Source organism: Rhinoraja longicauda, chromosome 26, assembly GCF_053455715.1.
Source record: "Rhinoraja longicauda isolate Sanriku21f chromosome 26, sRhiLon1.1, whole genome shotgun sequence".
In the NCBI taxonomy this organism is placed as follows: domain Eukaryota; kingdom Metazoa; phylum Chordata; class Chondrichthyes; order Rajiformes; family Arhynchobatidae; genus Rhinoraja; species Rhinoraja longicauda.
The window spans coordinates 12519028-12537039 of NC_135978.1; the positions used below are offsets into that span (position 1 = coordinate 12519028).

Consider the following 18012-nt stretch of genomic DNA (forward strand, 5'->3'; position numbering starts at 1 on the left):
TTGTGTTACCAAGGTATAGCATGAATTTCCTACACATACGTGATAAGTTAAATTATATCTATTAAGTGAATGGTAATAGGTGAAAGTGTTTCCACATTTCATTTAAAAACGGAAAATTCTGGAGGTCGGGAAGTGTCCCAGGGGAAAGATACGCAGATAATATTTCAGACAATGACCTATCAACAGTATCAAATACTTCCAGGTTGTACGTTTCTATTGTTTGATTTTTGCATGGGAACAATCTGCATTAATATTGGCTGTTTTTCCCGAAATAGTGTTTATCTGAATAGAGGCAATGCTGTTGATTATTGTTCCACAGTCTATGTAGCTGGACTTTGCTGGATTATAACTTGTCAATCTTCTGTCACTGTAGGTGGATATATAGCAGCTAAAGCTGCTAAATATGGAGGTCACATTTTTAATTTTGTCATTTGTAAAAGCATCAAATTATTTTTGTATTCTGAGCACACCATATTATTAAGAAATATCATCCTAATGGATACAGCAGCATGAACATTCAAATAATTTCATCAACAAATAAAGATGTCATGTTTTTATGATGATAAATTTTCCAGATAACATTAGTTCTTCTTTCTGTGTATTTAACATAAAACAAACATGTGAGAAAAAGTGTCAATCTACACTTAGACAGCATTGAATTAATTTTTTGAGGATCTGTTCCTGATATAGTGATGGATGTGAACAACATCCATATCCACTGCACATCCACATAGTCTACGCCTTTATTCCTACTGCCAAAATGCATGACTCCACACTTTGCTACACTATATTCCATCTGCCACTTCTCCGTCCACTCTCCCAACCTGTCCAAGTCCTTCTGCAGAGTCCCTGCTTTCTTTACACTACCTACCCCTCCACCTATTTTCATATCATCTAAAAAGCTTTGCCACAAAGCCTTCAATCCACTCGTCCAAATCATTAATATACAATGTGAAGAGTAGCGGCCCCAGCACTAACCATTGCAGAACTCCACTAGTCACTGGCAGCCAACCAGAAAAAGCCCCCTTTATTGCCACTCTTTGGTTTCTGGGATCCAGCCAACCTGCTATCCCTGCTAGCATCTACCCTTTGATACCATGGGCTCTCATCTTCCTATGCAGCCTAACGTGTGGCACCTTATTAATCTTAAGTTAACATGTTAACTGAAAGGTGTGGGGTAGCAGCAATCAGCAGCAACAGCAACAGCAGCAGCAGCAATCAGCAATCAGCAGCAAGAGCAGCAGCAATCAGTGTGCGTGTGTGTGAGTGAGTGAGAGAGAGCAGAGACCGTAGTATTGTGTGGGGAATAGTAAGGAGTAAGACCTGTGTGATCTCCCGGACAAGTTTCGATCGCCTAGCTTGGGGTCGGAGAGGAATTTCCCGGATTTTTTTTCTCCCAAATTGGCCTGGGTTTTTATCCAGTTTTTCGCCTCTCCCAGGAGATCACTCAGTTCTTTTGGGTGGGCGGTTGGAGCGGTTAAGGGGGAGTATGAGTGCCAGGGCAGTTTATTGTTCTGGGTGTCGGATGTGGGGAATCTGGGAGTCTGATAGTCTTCCAGACATCCACATCTGCGCCAGGTGCGACGAGATGGGGCTCCTAGGGACCATATTAGGAACCTGGAGCGGCAGATTGATGACCTCCGTCTGGTCAGAGGGAGTGAGGAGGTTATAGAGAGGAGTTATAGAGAGGTGGTCACTCCAAGACCATGGGAGGTAGACAAGTGGGTCACGGTTAGGGGGGGCAAGGAACAGATGCAGGGACTAGAGAGTACCCCAGTGGATGTACCCCTTGGCAATAAATACTCCTGTTTAGGTACTGTTGGGGAGTACAGCCTACCTGGGGGCAGCGACGGCGCCCGGGCCTCTGGCACGGAGTCCGGCCCTGTTGCTCAGAAGGATAGGGAAAGGAAGAAGAGAGCGATAGTGATAGGGGACTCTATAGTGAGGGGGTCAGATAGGCGATTCTGTGGACGCAGTCGGGAGACCCGGATGGTAGTTTGCCTCCCTGGTGCCAGTGTCCGGGATGTACCTGAACGTGTCCAAGATATCCTGAAAAGGGAGGGAGAGGAGCCAGAGGTCGTGGTACATATAGGTACCAACAATATAGGTAGGATAAGGGAAGAGGTCCTGAAAGGAGAATTTAGGGGGCTAGGACGAGAGTTAAAAAAAGGACTTCCAAAGTGATAATCTCGGGCTTACTGCCTGTGCCACGCGATAGTGAGAATAGGAATGGAGTGAGGTGGAGGATAAATAGGTGGCTGAGGCACTGGTGCAGGGAGCAGGGATTCAAGTTTCTGGATCATTGGGACCTCTTCTGGGGGAAGTATGACCTGTACAAAAAGGACGGGTTGCATCTGAACCTGAGGGGAACCAATATCCTGGCGGGGAGATTTGCTAAGGTAATTGCGGAGACTTTAAACTAGTACGGTTGGGGGGAGGGACTCAAACACAGATAGCTAATACGCAGTGTGTGAGGCAGGAGGCAGAAAAGGGAAACACTCAGACCCAATATGTAGGAGAGAAAGAAGTGAAAAGAAATAAACTGAGAATAAGAAATGATGGGTCCCTTAAATGTGTATATTTTAATGCTAGGAGCATTGTAAGAAAGGTGGATGAGCTTAAAGCCTGGATTGACATCTGGAAGTATGATGTTGTGGTGATCAGTGAAACATGGTTGCAGGAGGGTTGCGATTAGCAATGAAATATTCCAGGATTTCATTGTTTCAGATGTGATAGAATCGGAGGGGCAAGAGGTGGGGGTGTTGCATTGCTTGTCAGGGAGGATATCACAGCAGTGCTTTGGCAGGACAGACTAGAAGGCTCGATTAGGGAGGCTGTTTGGGTGGAACACAGAAATGAGAAAGGCTTAGCAACACTTATAGGGGTATATTATAGACCGCCAAATAGGGAACGAGAATTGGAAGAGCAAATATGAAAGGAGATAGCAGATATTAGTAGTAAGCACAGAATAGTGATTGTGGGTGATTTCAATTTTCCGTACATAGACTGGGAATCACATTCTGTTAAAGGGCTGGATGGTTTGGAGTTTGTAAAATGTGTGCAGGATAGTTTTTTGCAGCAATACGTAGAGGTACCTACCAGAGAAGGGGCAGTGTTGGACCTCCTGTTAGGAAATGAGACGGGTCAGGTGACGGAGGTATGTGTTGAGGAGCACTTTGGGTCTAGTGATCACAATGCCATTAGTTTCAATAATTATGGAGAAGGTCAAATCTGGACCAAGGGTTGAGATTTTGGATTGGAGAAAGGCTAATTTTGAGGAGATGAGAAAGGATTTAAAAGGAGTGAAATGGGGCATTTTGTTTTATGAAAAGGATATAATAGAGAAATGGAGGATATTTAAAGGTGAAATTTTGAGAGTACAGAGTCTTTATGTCCCTGTTCGGTGGAATGAAAAGAATAATAATTTGAAAGAGCCGTGGTTTTCTAGGGAATTGGACACTTGGTTCGGGAAAAGAGGGAGATATACAATAAATATAAGCGGCAGACACCTGTTATCGGCAATGAGGCTGATTTGTGGCTGAAGTTCTGCACCACATTTTGAGGATTTCAATGGGTATACCATCTGCTCCCAAGACCTTGCCAATTTTGAGTTTGGCTATGGCCTTCTTGACTTCTTGTTGGTTAGGTAAGTTTTTCAACCTACAACAACTATACTTCAGAACCAAATTCCCCAAGCCTCAGTGGCTGAGCTGCAGTATGCAGATGAAGATTACATTTGCATACAAGTTCATACGTTCATAAGTTATAGGAACAGAATTAGGCCATTCAGCCTTCAATACTCCACCATTCAATCATGGAAGATCTATCTTTCCCTCTCAACCCCACTCTCCTGCCTTCTCCCCAAAACTCCTGACACCCATACTGATCAAGAATCTATCTATCTCTGCCTTAAAAATATTCATTGACTTGGCCTCCACAGCTTTCTATGGGTCAAAGGGTCTGTTCCTGTGCTGAATTGTTCGATGTTCTACCTATGGGGTTATTATTATTTTTTAAAGGATCTCACATCACCAATACAAATCACATCTACACTGCTGCAAAGGTACATTGACTTTGAGGGACCAAAGACCAATAGAGCACATAGCGTGCTACGTTGTGCACTTCATGACCACAGAGTTTGCAGAAATTAATGAAAAGCACAAGACCTACAAAGCAGTGGTAATGGGAGCCTTTAGCAACTCCAACAGTTGTAGGGGTGTGGATATGTTGACAGAAGAGAATGGAAGGAATTCTTGTATAATATTCAGACAAAAAATATGATTGAGGCTGAAGGTCCCAGACCTGATGATTACAGTGGATTAAGTAGAGAATACTACAGTTGAGAATCCTAGTACTAGTGATGTAAACTTCATGTTAATTACAGTGAAGGACATGAGATATCCAGGAAGTAAGAAAACTAAATTTTAGCAAATATAGAAAGGATTTGCACAGTTAGATTGATGTCAAAAACGGAAACATTAGACAACTAGATGCATAGGTAAATACTTTTTAAAAGTTTGATTACGGGGAAGAGGAAAGCATGAAACTAATTTACTTTCTCTTGGAAAAAGCCACAATAAATTATTGGGGTTTAATGGTTAACACCTGTTTTCAGTTTTATAATATACTGATTGGTAAGGAAATTCATATGAAGAGAAATACTTTTATTCTACAGTAATTATAGGGCTATGCTGATCAATGCCACCGATAACAACAATTGATGGTTTCCCCAAGGCATTTAAAAGAGTTTATTTGCAGTACTAACTGATTTTTTTTGAGTAAGAAGCTTGCTAATTAATTTACTAGATTGTTGACTGTCACTTTCCTCTGATGATCATACAGGTGTGCCAGGGGCAGTTCCAAATGCTGGACTAGGAGGTCAACTAGGAGTTATTCCAGGTACTTGGACCTAAATACTTATGTTGCCCTGTTCCAACTTGTGTCTGGAGTTTCAGACTTAAAATGTAGTGCATACTTTAGAACCAAGTTAACCCAAAATATCCTGATATATGAAAATAAATTAATTGATGTGTTCAATGATTGGCATTCAACAGTAGTACCAGTAAGCTATCATTCTTTTTTCATCTTAAATATTTCAGAATTCAAGAATAATAGTTGATCTTTATAATACTGCAAGATCAGATAATCTTGGCTATTTTCTTACACTCTCAATCTTTTAATATTGTAGGTGGAGCAGCTGCAGCTAAAGCAGCTAAATATGGAGGTAAATATTCATATTCATTAAATTTAATACACTACAGTGTACAATTAGCAATTTATTATTTTCTCTGAGATTAAATTAATGGTGTCAAAGATAGTCATGAAAGATTACCCACCAGAAGGCACAGTTGCACCAATAGCAGTATCATGTTTTTGTTATCACTGAGTAATTAAATGTTTTTAGAAAGCAAATTGCTTCCATAGAACTGGCTGCATAGAACTAGAAGATCTTTCACCATGATGTTACAGCTGTGAAGGTTGATGTGTGTACAGGGGTAGAAATTAAAATTGATTCAATAAGTTTATGTGCACAGGGGTAAATGTATTAAGAATTTAATTGAAAGTCTGGGTTTTTTTTGTAAATAGGTAATTATCCTTCATATTATTTTTGAGTAGTTTCAGTTAATTGTACTTCTGTTACTGACTAAAGATTGCTATGAGGTCGATTTTTAATCAAAACTAATGGTTGAGCACATTACATTACTTTCAAAAGTGCTGACATTTGAAATTATCCAATTAGGCTGCATAAGCAAATGACTACTTTATTTTAATCACTATTGCAATGTCTCAAGGATAGTGATAACTATTTCATTTGTTTGTATTGAAGTGGTTTACAGAGATATGTGCTACTTCATTGAAGCATATTTTTCTTAATAGCACTAAAGTAGTTCCTGTTTGTTCGATTCAGAGGTTCAAAAACTATTTATCTTTGGCCTCAACATTTGATCATCTATCCACTTTTGAAATCAAAGTAAGATTAAGATAACAGGAATAGAAATTCATTTGTTCATTTAAAACATGCACTAAAATACACCACAGAGAGTTCCGTGTTAGTTGATTATTGTGTGGTAAATGCACCTGATGCAGGTCGTCGATTCCCATGCTTTCCCATACCATTGTATAGGCTGTCTTAAAAATCCCCTGCAGTTATCTCTACAGAGTGCCTCACAATTGTATCTCACACGTACATGCTCTCTTATCCCACCATAATGAGAACACACTTATATCATTGTGCCACGGCCAGGAGGAAGAGAAGGAGCAGGATAATGATTAAGTCCACAAATGACAATGCATTCTCTGAATTTACTGTCATATGCCTCTTTTATTTTCTTGGCAATTCTATTCACTAATCCACGGCACATTCAGAGAGGCAATCCACGTCAAATCTGGTAAAACCTCCCACAATGTATACTTGGAAAATTAAGCATCGGGTTAGATAGACTCTGTTGCTTCAATCCATGAGCTGAATATAAATATTAACTATTTTCTGCCTGAGGGGACCTACGGGTAAACTTTTTCATGCAGAGGATAGCATGTCGATGGAATAAGTTGCCAGAGGAAGTGGCAAAGGCAACAACAATTATGACATTTGAAAGACACTTTGAAGGTTGTATGGATAGGAATGGTTTGGAATGGTAGCCAGGCACAGGCGTGGGACTGGCCTCGGTTAGGCCACTTAAATGGCATGGATGAATTGGGCCGAAGGGTGTGTTTCTCTGCTGCGTAGCTATGACTCTATAACATCACCACCTGTCCTCACCACCCCACCCTCTTTGTTTTGATTGGAAGAAGAAAAGGCAAGTGAAATGCAGAATGTTACATTTTAATTTTAGTTATTGGGAACTTGTGAGGTTGTTCCATATTTCTTTACAAGCCAGGGCGAGGTTAAAAGGCTCATCATGTCTATGCCAGAGCAATCTCACTCCTCCATTAATATTTCCAGAAACCTATTCTTTCTGCATTTCCATCAACTCCCCCACATCCCAACGCATACTAAGGGACAATTTGTCATGGTCAATTAACCCACTAACCTACATATCTTTGGGATGTGGGATGAAACCAGAGGAAACCCATTTGGTCAGAGAGAGAATATGCAAATTCCAGATAGATATCTTTAGAGGTTAGGATTAAACTCATGCTAAAATTGCAGCTACTTTTCTGCAATAGCTGCCAAAACCACTTCCTCTGCATTTTAGGAGGTTGAGGGCAACTAGCAAATGGAATATCTTCATTTATGGATCCTGTTCAAGTCACTTAGAAAAATTATGCCATTCTTTCATGAGCACTGGGTCAAGATCTTAGACGTTCCCACCTAACTAGACTGTGGGATTATTTTTAACATACAAGCTGCAGTGGTTCAAGAAGATGATTTATTACCAAATATTTAATTTATTTACAGATGAGAATTAAATACTTGCCTTATCTATGATGTTCACATCCCACCAATGTGTACATAAATTAATAGACAATTAATAATAGATAAATTTATACTGTAAATAACTGATGATATTTACACTGTAATATTTAGAACACAGAACAGGACAGCATCGGATCAGGCCCTTTGGCCCACAATGTCTGTGCCGTGTATGATGCCAAGTTAAACTAATCTCTACTGCATGTGATCCTTATCCCTTCAATTCCAGCATATCCATATGCCTATCAAAAAGCCTCTTAAATGTCCCAGTCATATCTGCCTCCAGTACCATCCCAGGAAAAGCATTCCAGGCATCCTCTACTGTGTAAAAAGCTTACCCCTCACAACTCCTTTAAACTTTGCCCCTCTCACCTCAAAGCAATGGCCTCGTCTTTGATATTTCCATCCAAGATAAAGGTTCTGACTGCCCATTCTAGCTATGCCTCTCATATTTTTATATACTTCTATCAGGTGTCCCCTCAGCCTCTTTCACACCAGAGAAAACAATCCAAATTTGTCCAAACTCTCCTTGTATCTACTACCTCTAATCCAGGCAGCATTCTGCTAAACATCTTCTGCACTCTCTCCAAAACATGCACATCCTTACTCTAATGGGGTGACTAGAACTATGTACATTACTACAAATGTGACCTAACCAAAGTCTTTTAAAACTGCAACATGACTTCCCGATTGTTGTACTCAATATCCCAACCCCAAGCATGCCATATGCCTTCTTTACCACTCTATCTACTTGTGTCGCCACTTTCAGGGAGCTATGATCTTGGGTTCCAAGGTCCCTCTGCACATCAATGCTGTTAATGGTTTTGCCACTAACTATATACTTTCTACTTGTATTAGTTCTCCCAAAGTGCAACACCTCGCACTTTCTCAAATGAAACACCATCTGCCATTTCACTGCCCATCTAGCAAATTTATATCCCACTGTTTCATTTGACCACCTTTCTCATTGTCCACAACTGCACAATTTTTTGTGCAAACTTACTAACTAATCCATTTACGACCAAGTAATTTATATATATCACAAACAGCAAAGGTCCCTGCACAGATACCTGTGGAACTCCACTGCTCACAGACTTCCAGCCAGAATAACACCCTTCTACCACAACCCTGTTTTTTTTATGGGTAAGCCAGTTCTGTATCTAAAGGACCAAGTCACCATGGATCCCATGCATCTTAATCTTCTGGATCAGCCTACCACGAGGGACTTTATCAAATGCTTTCCTAAAATTCATATAGACAACATGAACTGCCCTTCCCTCATCGATCACCTTTGTCATGTCCTCAGAAATCTCAATCAGGTTCGTAAGACATGACTTGCTGCAGACAAAGCCATGCTGCCTGTTGCTAATTGACACATTCTCTTCCAAATGAGAAAATAAACCCTATCCTGCAGAATGCTCTCTTAACGGCTTCCCAAACACTGACGTGAGGCTCACTGGCCTACAATTTCCTGAATGACTCTATGACACTTTTCTGTTGGCATTGCAGGTGGCCCAGGAGCTGTACCTGGAGTTCAGCCAGGAGTCATACCTGGTAAGTTGATTTCTGATGTTGGGCACAAAATGTAAATTGTGATTGTGCATTCAGGTGGCTGTTTTCAGTATGCAGAGCCATTTGTGAATTATTGTGCCAGAAGAAATTAACTTGTGATTGACCATGAGAAAAAAAATTGAGGTTAATGCCAAATATCCAGGGAACTTGCATTACCTTTTGATTCTACTCAGCAATATTTCACCAACAATTTGAATGTAAGGGCAAAGTATATAATTAATAACAAGACCATTAGCATTATTAATGTACAGAGGGATCTTGTTGTCGAAGTCCACAGCTCCATGAAAGTGGCAACACAAGAAGATAGAATGGAAAAAACAGCAGATGGTACACTTGTTACATGGTATCCTTCATTGGTTGGGGCATTGAATATAAGAGTCAGGAAGTTATGATATCACTTTAGTCCACATTTGGAATGAACGGTTCTGGTTGCCCCATTACAGGAAGGATGTGGAGGGTTTGGAGAGGTTGCAGAAATTTTTTACAAGAATGCTGCCTGGATATTGTGGCAATGGTTAATTTTGTGTGTGTTAAGTATTAGATAGGAATGATGAATGGTGGAGATCATTTTTAATTGAGCAATGGAGTTGTAATGCATGGAGCAATGTTTGAGGAGAGTGATACATTTTTTGATAGATGATTTTTGTTGATGACCTTAAACTCGTATGAGATTATTAAAGTGTATCCAGAATTGAGACTAGGTTTTAGAAACATAATTTCCTACATCAATCACCCTTCCATTGCTTTCTTTATTTCCAAAGGAGCTTTCTGTGTGCATGTTGATAGTACCTCTCTTTGGTTGACCACCACTTAAGCTATGATGTTGATGTCAATATCGGCAAAACAAGATTCTCATAATCTGATGCATATCTCCACCCTTCTGTACAATGCTCTCCAAATAGTATTATGACTTCTAATGATTGGCTCCTTTTATTTATTTGAATCTTTGTACAGGCCCCATGCATTAAAGTAAGTTGAGCTCTGCTAGAAAATGGCATGCCTTCTTGTGCACTGCCACATTGCCACTTTTATTTAGTAGGTACAATGGAACACTTTGGGATGTATAATAGTGGTTAATAAACTACATGAATTAAATTAATCTTTGTCACCTTTTCGCCAAATCAACATCACATATGCAATGTAATTTTCTTATCTTATCTTTTCTGTTATTAATATAGGAGTTCAAACTGGATCAGTAGCAGGTACGGTCATTTTATCTTAACATTGTCTCAGTATAGTAAAATTCTGCAATTATTATCATTTCATTGGCAGGGCTTCCCTATTTACTGAGCCAATGAAAACATAATAAAATAAAACCAATTAGATGATTTGAGAAAAGGTTAATTTTAATCTGTTTCAACTATTATTCCCAATCTCGTTGTACCCCTGTACAATGACAATAAAGATATATTGTATTACGTGAACAATCGAATAGTACAGATGATATATTGCCTTTGCTAATTGTTCAGTCATGTGATCAAGACCAAGTTATGTAATGTAAGGGTGGGAAGTGGGCACCTCTAATACTTCCAGTAAAGTCGTTTAGAATAGGTTTAGCTTACTGGATGGAAGTATGTCAAAATATCCACACATCAGCTCAGCAACCAATCTGTATGTCCTTGTTCAGGGAAGTTCTCAACATATGGTCTTGGGGAAATTATAATTGGCCTCCAATTCAATAACAGGAAATCCAGAGCTGCTATCTTCTGCTTCAAAAGAAGCGTTGCATCATTTTGAACTTTATTTACGATCTAGCTTCTTCGGGACAGGAAAAAATAAATGGGAAGTGTTCACTATGTAGTTGTAAAAGAAATAGATAAAATATTTAATGAAATATTACCAAAAATAACAGCAGCAGCTGTGGAAATAATGGCCACTGAAGTAATGTTTATCTGTTGCATTTTAAAAAAAAATCATATATACAGTGATGAGCCAAAACATTATGACCACCTGCCTAATATGCTGTTGGTCCTCCTTGTGCTGCCAAAACAGCTCCGACCCGCTGAGGCATAATAATAATAATAATAATATATTTATTTTATATAGCGCCTTAACACATGCACAAAGCGCTTTACAAATACAATTAACATAGAAACAAACAGACAAACAGACAAACTATCCTGACGGAAAAGCGGCGAATAATCAACGCCAGCGTCCTCTCACGTCAGGGTCCGGCAGTAGACATTAAAGAACACAAGACACACAGATACAATTTTTTACACAAAACAGCCATCACAGTGATTGCTCTAGGCATACCCTCACTGTGATGGAAGGCAAAGTCTTATCTCCTCCTCGTTCTTCTCCCGTGGCGCCACGAGGCGATCGAGGCTCCCAACCCCTTGAAGCCCCCACCGGGCGATGGAAAGTCCCAGGGTCGAGCCGAGCAGGCCGAAGAAAGTCCTGAGCCCCCACCGGGCGATGGAAAATGCCGCGGCCGAGCCACGCAGGGCGATGAGAGTCCTGAGCCCCCACCGGGCGATGTAAAGTGCCGCGGCCAGGCCACGCAGGGTGATGAAGGGCCTGCGGGCGGGTTGATCGTGCCTCGTGCTTCGGGGCGGTCGAAGCTGCTACGGCTGGAGCTCCCAAAAGCCGGTCGCCAGCCAGGGACCTGCGAGCTCCCGATGTTGCGGTCTGCAGGGCCCACGGCCGAAGCCTCCGAGATGGTAAGTCCAGGCCCTGCGACCGGAGTCTTCAAGGTCGATCCCAGCTGGAGGCCGCCGACTCCACGATGTTAGGCCGTTGCGCGAACGGAGATACGACACGGTAAAGGTCGCATCTCCGTTGAGGAGGAGATTTAAAAAAAGGTTTCCCCCAACCCCCCCACCACCCCCCTGAAGGTGTCCTGTGGTACCTGGCACCAAAACATTAGCAGCAGATACTTCAAGTCCTGTAAGTTGCGAGGTGGAGCCATCGTGGATCGGACTTGTCGATCCAGCACATCCCACAGATGCTCAATCGGATTGAGATCTGGAAAATTTAGAGGCCAGGGCAACACCATGAACACTTCATCATGTTCCTCAAACCATTCCCGAACAATTTGTGCAGTGTGGCAGGGTGCATTATCCTGCTGAAAAAAGCCACTGCCATCAGGCAATACCATTGCCATGAATGGGGTGTACCTGGTCTGCAACGTTGTTTAGCAAGGTGACACGGGTCAAATTGACGTCCACATGAATGGCCAGACCTAGGGTTTCCCAGCAGATCATTGCCCGGAGCATCATACTCCCTCCACCGGCTTGGCATCTTCCCATATTGCATCCTGGTGCCATCACTTCCCCAGGTAAACAACGCACACGTACACGGCCATCCACGTGATCTAAAAGAAAACGGGACTCATTGGACCAGGCAACCTTCTTCCACTGCTCCAAGGTCCAGTTCCAATGCTCATGTGCCCAATGTTGGCGCTTTCGATAGTGGATAGGGGTCATCATGGGCACTCTGACCGTTCTGCGACTACGCAGCCCCATACATAGCAGGGTGCGATGTACTGTGTATTGTGACACATTCCTCTCGTGACCACCATAAAAAAATTCTGTGACTTGAGCCACAGTAGACCTTCTGTTGGTTCGGACAGGATAGCCTATGTTGCCCTCACGCGTTGGGCGCCCAACACCCTGTCGCCAGTTTGTAGTTTATCCCTCCTCAGACCACTGTCGGTAGGTACTCACCACTGCTGATTGGGAACACCCCACAAGCCTTGCCATTTCAGAGATGCTCTGACCCAGTCGTCTGGCCATAACAATTTGGCCCTTGTCAAAGTCGCTCATGTCTTTACTCCTGCCCATTTCTCCTACATCCAACACATCAACTTCAAGAAATGACTGTTGACTTGCTGTCTAATATATCCCACCCCTTGACAAGTGCCATTGTTACAAGATAATCAATGTTATTCACATCACCTGTCAGTGGTCATAATGGTTTGGCTCATTGGTGTATGTTACAAGTATATTTTTCTTCATATTTCTCAGTGAGCTTATTAACAAAGCACCTTTCATTGCAGACATTTCATGGTTATAGATGCAGACATTTAAGAAAGCAATTGGTATAAAGCAAGATAATTGAGTACAAGAGCAGAGATGTCCTTAGGCAGACACACAGGGCCTTATGAATAATGTATAGTTTACCTCTCATCTGAGGAGAGCTGCTCTCATCCTGGAGGGAGTGCTATGAGGGTTTGCCATACTAATTCTTGAGATAGCAGAACTGACATTTAAGGGGGATTGGGTTGATTTGGCTTATATTTAGAAAAAGGAGAGGGGAAAATTAGAGAATACTGATGGGATTGGCCAGATGGGATGCAGCAAGATATTCCTAATAATGAGGGGAAAACTAGGGATTACAGCCAAAGGATATGAGATAGACCCCGTATGATTGAGATGAGGAGAAATTTCTTCAACCAAAATGTTGAAAATCTGTAGAATTCTCTATCACAGAATATAGATAATGGCAAATCATTAAATATATTCTATATTAGATATATTACCAATGACAAAATAGATCAAGATTTGGTGGGAAATCAGGAAATAAGTGCTGAATTTGCATGATCAACCATGATCAAATTGAATGGCAGAGCAGGATCATAGTAGCTAATGGCCTACTTTTACTATTTTCAATGGATATTAAGTAACTGAAGTAATTCAGTATACTGATGTCTCCTTTTATGAATTATTATTACAGGTATCCCAGGTGATTTAACAGGTACAATTATTTGTTCTTGTTTTTTACCTAGATGTTTTTTTCCAAAGACGTGCAGGTATGTAGGTTAATTGGCTGGGTAAATGTTAAAAAATTGTCCCTAGTGGGTGTAGGATAGTGTTAATGTACGGGGATCGCTGGGCGGCACGGACTTGGTGGGCCGAAAAGGCCTGTTTCCGGCTGTATATATATGATGATGATGATGATGTTGAGGTGTTAATATCATAACCATTTCAGGAAACATTACAGTAAAAAAATCTGTACCATTATTGAACACAAATTATTGTCCGTCCATAATTACCCCTGAACAGAAGACCCAGTGAAGAGTCAACCACTTTGTTTGGTCTGGGGTTTCAAATGGGTCAAACTAGTTGAGAATGGTAGATTTCCTTCCTTAATCATGAACACGAGCAAACCAGATGAGTATTTGCAACAATAAAGTAATACATGATGATCAGTATCAGTATTATAATTTTAACCTTGGATCTATTCAATATTTTGATTGAATTAGAATTGGGTCTACAAATGAGTTGTCCAAGCTTCTCAAGTCTGCTCCAAGTACTTAACCACCATGCAACTGTACTCCTTATAGCATATATGCTTCAGCCGAATTTATAACAGCTAATAGGTACTGGGAGTCCATTGGCAGCCTTTTAAAAGAAAGCAAATGTAGATAACAGTAATGATTAACCTTCAGGATTAAATGAATTACAGTATTGGCAAAAACTTGATACCAAGCAACATTTTTTTATTGGACATCCCATAAGGGTACATCAATCAGTGTGCTTATGTCAGTTCTATTTATAAAGATGGTTTGGATTCAATCTTCCAGATTTTTCCCTATAAACAAATGCCAGCAGTCCCCACTGTTATATTTATATCAACAGTCAGAATCTCAGAATGGGTCTGGTTCTGATGGTCGGACTGATGGAAGTGTAGGGGGTGATGTTATTCTGTTGCAATGGCACAGGCACACAGAGATTTAGAACTTAGAATTTTATGGCTTTCTATGGAAATTTATGTCAATTTCATTGTTGTAGCCTTTTGAATTAATTTGTTAGCTGTTCAATGACAAAACAAAATCTGTCCAAATGAAGCTTGCAACAGGTTTGTAAAGTTGTGGCTTGACTTTATTTCTATAATGCTTTGACAAAATCACTGAAAAAGCACAAACATGTATCTAAAAAAATGTTAAGCGTGAGCTACTATTTATTGGATTGAACAGGTGATGTTCAGATGATGGATTTATCACTAATGGTGATTCTAGGTATGATTGAATGGTAAATTACTTCATTACATTGTTCATTGCTACATAGCTTTTACATTACAATAAATTCTGTCCTTATTTTAGAAATTATGAAGATAAATATGAAGTGACGTTCAGTTTCATTGCTTAAAAGAATAAGTCAACTGATAAAAGAAATTCCTTTTGGCATGCCTTTAGGCTGTTCTTTAAATGGAAGTGCATAGCTACCACCTCAATTGGTTGGAGACATTTTTAACTATAATAGTTGACACCAGAATGAATTGCATTTTTTATGGTGAAATTGGTGGAATATGCACACTATATACTAGTCCACTTTCTTATCGAAATAAATACTTATGTAGGTAATCAGGGTACTCGGATGTAATGCACACTATCTAGAATTGTGCATTTGCTATATATTATTTTCTTTTTAATGCTTTATTCATTTTGGAGATTCACTGGTTGAAATTTTACATATTTCTGCAGAAAGCCATTGATTTTTAGAATATTACATTCAGTTCTACTTCGTATTTAGTTTATCTCTACTCTGTTGTAACTAGCCAATCCTCTGTCATTGCAGGCAGTTATGCCGCAGCTAAAGCAGCTAAATATGGAGGTAAGTCATTCTACCCACACCAAAATGACCATTCAGTACTTTGTAGCAGCAACATATATATCTTAGGAATACATACATCTGTACATTTTAAAAAGGTAGGTTTCCTGTAAAGTATAGCATTTATAACTGCTAAAGTGCATCATGTAAAATTAAACCTCAATGATTATAAAGTTCTACTGTGACAGAAAATCTGCATAAATATTACACTTGGATGTGATTAACATTTTACAAAGAACCCAACCCATTACCGTTCCCTTCATCTTTTTTCATATCAATATCATGACTGAAATCTGATACCTCTATCTGTCTCAAAATTTCTTGAAATATCTCAAGGTATTGTTTTTCTCAGTGTAACAGTGTAATTTATAATGAAATATAATTTAAAAAATTTTTTTTTAATCATCCTGCAGATTGAGAAGTAGCTGCTTAACAATCAGTTCTCAACTCAATAAATGTAACTTTATTTATTGTTTCAAAATAGAGAGAGGAAATTAGATATGCAATCCCATAGGCAAGTATAATGGTGATTCATCCAGCTAGTGTAACTTTCTTAAAACATTTTGAAAGAATAACATACCTTCCTCAAAACTTGTCATTGTAATAACAATGGATCGAAAATGAAAAAGTTTTAGATATCCTGTGACATATTTTTAAGACCATGAACCCTTGTTCTGGACTCATTACAGACAGTATTGAGTAATGAGGAAGGGTTAGTTAGCAGTCTCATTGTGCGAGGCCCCTTGGGCAAGAGTGACCATAATATGGTGGAGTTCTTCATTAGGATGGAGAGTGACAAAGTCAATTCAGAAACAAGTGTTCTGAACTTAAAGAAAGGTAACTTTGAGGGTATGAGACGTGAATTGTCCAAGATAGACTGGCAATTGATACTTAAAGGGTTGACAGTGGACATGCAATGGAAGGCAATTAAAGATTGCATGGATGAACTACAACAATTGTTCATCCCAGTTTGGCAAAATAACAAACCAGGAAAGGTAGTGCATCCGTGGCTAACAAGGGAAATCAAGGATAGTATTAAAACAAAAGATGAAGCATATAAATTAGCCAGAAAAAGTAGCATACCAGAGGACTGGGAGAAATTCAGAGTCCAGCAGAGGAGGACAAAGGGCTTAATTAGGAAAGGGAAAATAGATTATGAGAGAAAACTGACAGGGAACATAAAAACTGACAGCAAAAGCTTTTATAGATATGTGAAGAGAAAAAGACTAGTTAAGACAAATGTAGGTCCCTTGCAGTCGGAAACAGGTGAATTGATCATAGGGAACAAAGAGATGGCAGACCAATTGAACAACTACTCTGGTTCTGTCTTCACTAAGGAAGACATAAACAATCTGCCGGAAATAGCAGGGGACCGGGGGTCTAATGAGATGGAGGAACTGAGGGTAATCCAGGTTAGTCGGGAAGTGGTGTTAGGTAATTTAAATGGATTAAAGGCCGATAAATCCCCAGGGCCAGATAGGCTGCATCCCAGAGTGCTTAAGGAAGTAGCCCCAGAAATAGTGGATGCATTAGTGATAATTTTTCAAAACTCTTTAGATTCTGGAGTAGTTCCTGAGGATTGGAGGGTAGCTAATGTAACCCCACTTTTTAAAAAGGGAGGGAGAGAGAAAACAGGGAATTATAGACCAGTTAGCCTAACATCGGTAGTGGGGAAAATGCTAGAGTCAGTTATTAAAGATGTGATAGCATCACATTTGGAAAGTGGTGAAATCATCGGACAAAGTCAGCATGGATTTATGAAAGGCAAATCATGTCTGACGAATCTTATAGAATTTTTCGAGGATGTAACTAGTAGAGTGGATAAAGGAGAACCTGTCGATGTGTTATATCTGGACTTTCAGAAGGCCTTCGACAAGGTCCCACATAGGAGATTGGTGTACAAACGTAAAGCACACGGTATTGGGGGTTCAGTGTTGAGGTGGATAGAGAATTGGTTGGCGGACAGGAAGCAAAGAGTAGGAATAAACGGGTCCTATTCGGAATGGCTCAGTGCTGGGACCCCAGTTATTTACAATATATATTAATGATTTGGACGAGGGAATTGAATGCAACATCTCTAAGTTTGCGGATGACATGAAGCTGGGTGGCAGTGTTAGCTGCGAGGAGGATGCTAGGAGGCTGCAGAGTGACTTGGATAGATTAGGCGAGTGGGCAAATGCATGGCAGATGCAATATAATGTGGATAAATGTGAGGTTATCCACTTTGGCAGCAAGAACAGGAAAGCAGAGTATTACCTGAATGGTGGCCAATTAGGAAAAGGGGAGATGCAACGTGACCTGGGTGTCATGGTGCACCAGTCATTGAAAGCAAGCATGCAGGTGCAGCAGGCAGTGAAGAAAGCGAATGGTATGTTAGCATTCATAGCAAGAGGATTTGAGTATAGGAGCAGGGAGGTTCTGCTGCAGTTGTACAGGGCCTTGGTGAGACCGCACCTGGAGTATTGTGTACAG

The 18012-nt window shown here is 40.4% G+C and overlaps 1 protein-coding gene across 1 annotated transcript in view; it reads left to right on the forward strand.

The window, feature by feature from the left end:
- LOC144606566 (uncharacterized) overlaps nt 1-18012 on the forward strand; it is an 88732-nt gene that overhangs the window by 57396 nt on the left and 13324 nt on the right. The window contains exons 33-38 of the mRNA XM_078422825.1: nt 4843-4899; nt 5189-5224; nt 8924-8968; nt 10165-10188; nt 13664-13684; nt 15508-15543. Coding sequence (XP_078278951.1) covers nt 4843-4899; nt 5189-5224; nt 8924-8968; nt 10165-10188; nt 13664-13684; nt 15508-15543 — 219 coding nt within the window. The remainder of the gene's footprint in view (nt 1-4842; nt 4900-5188; nt 5225-8923; nt 8969-10164; nt 10189-13663; nt 13685-15507; nt 15544-18012) is intronic.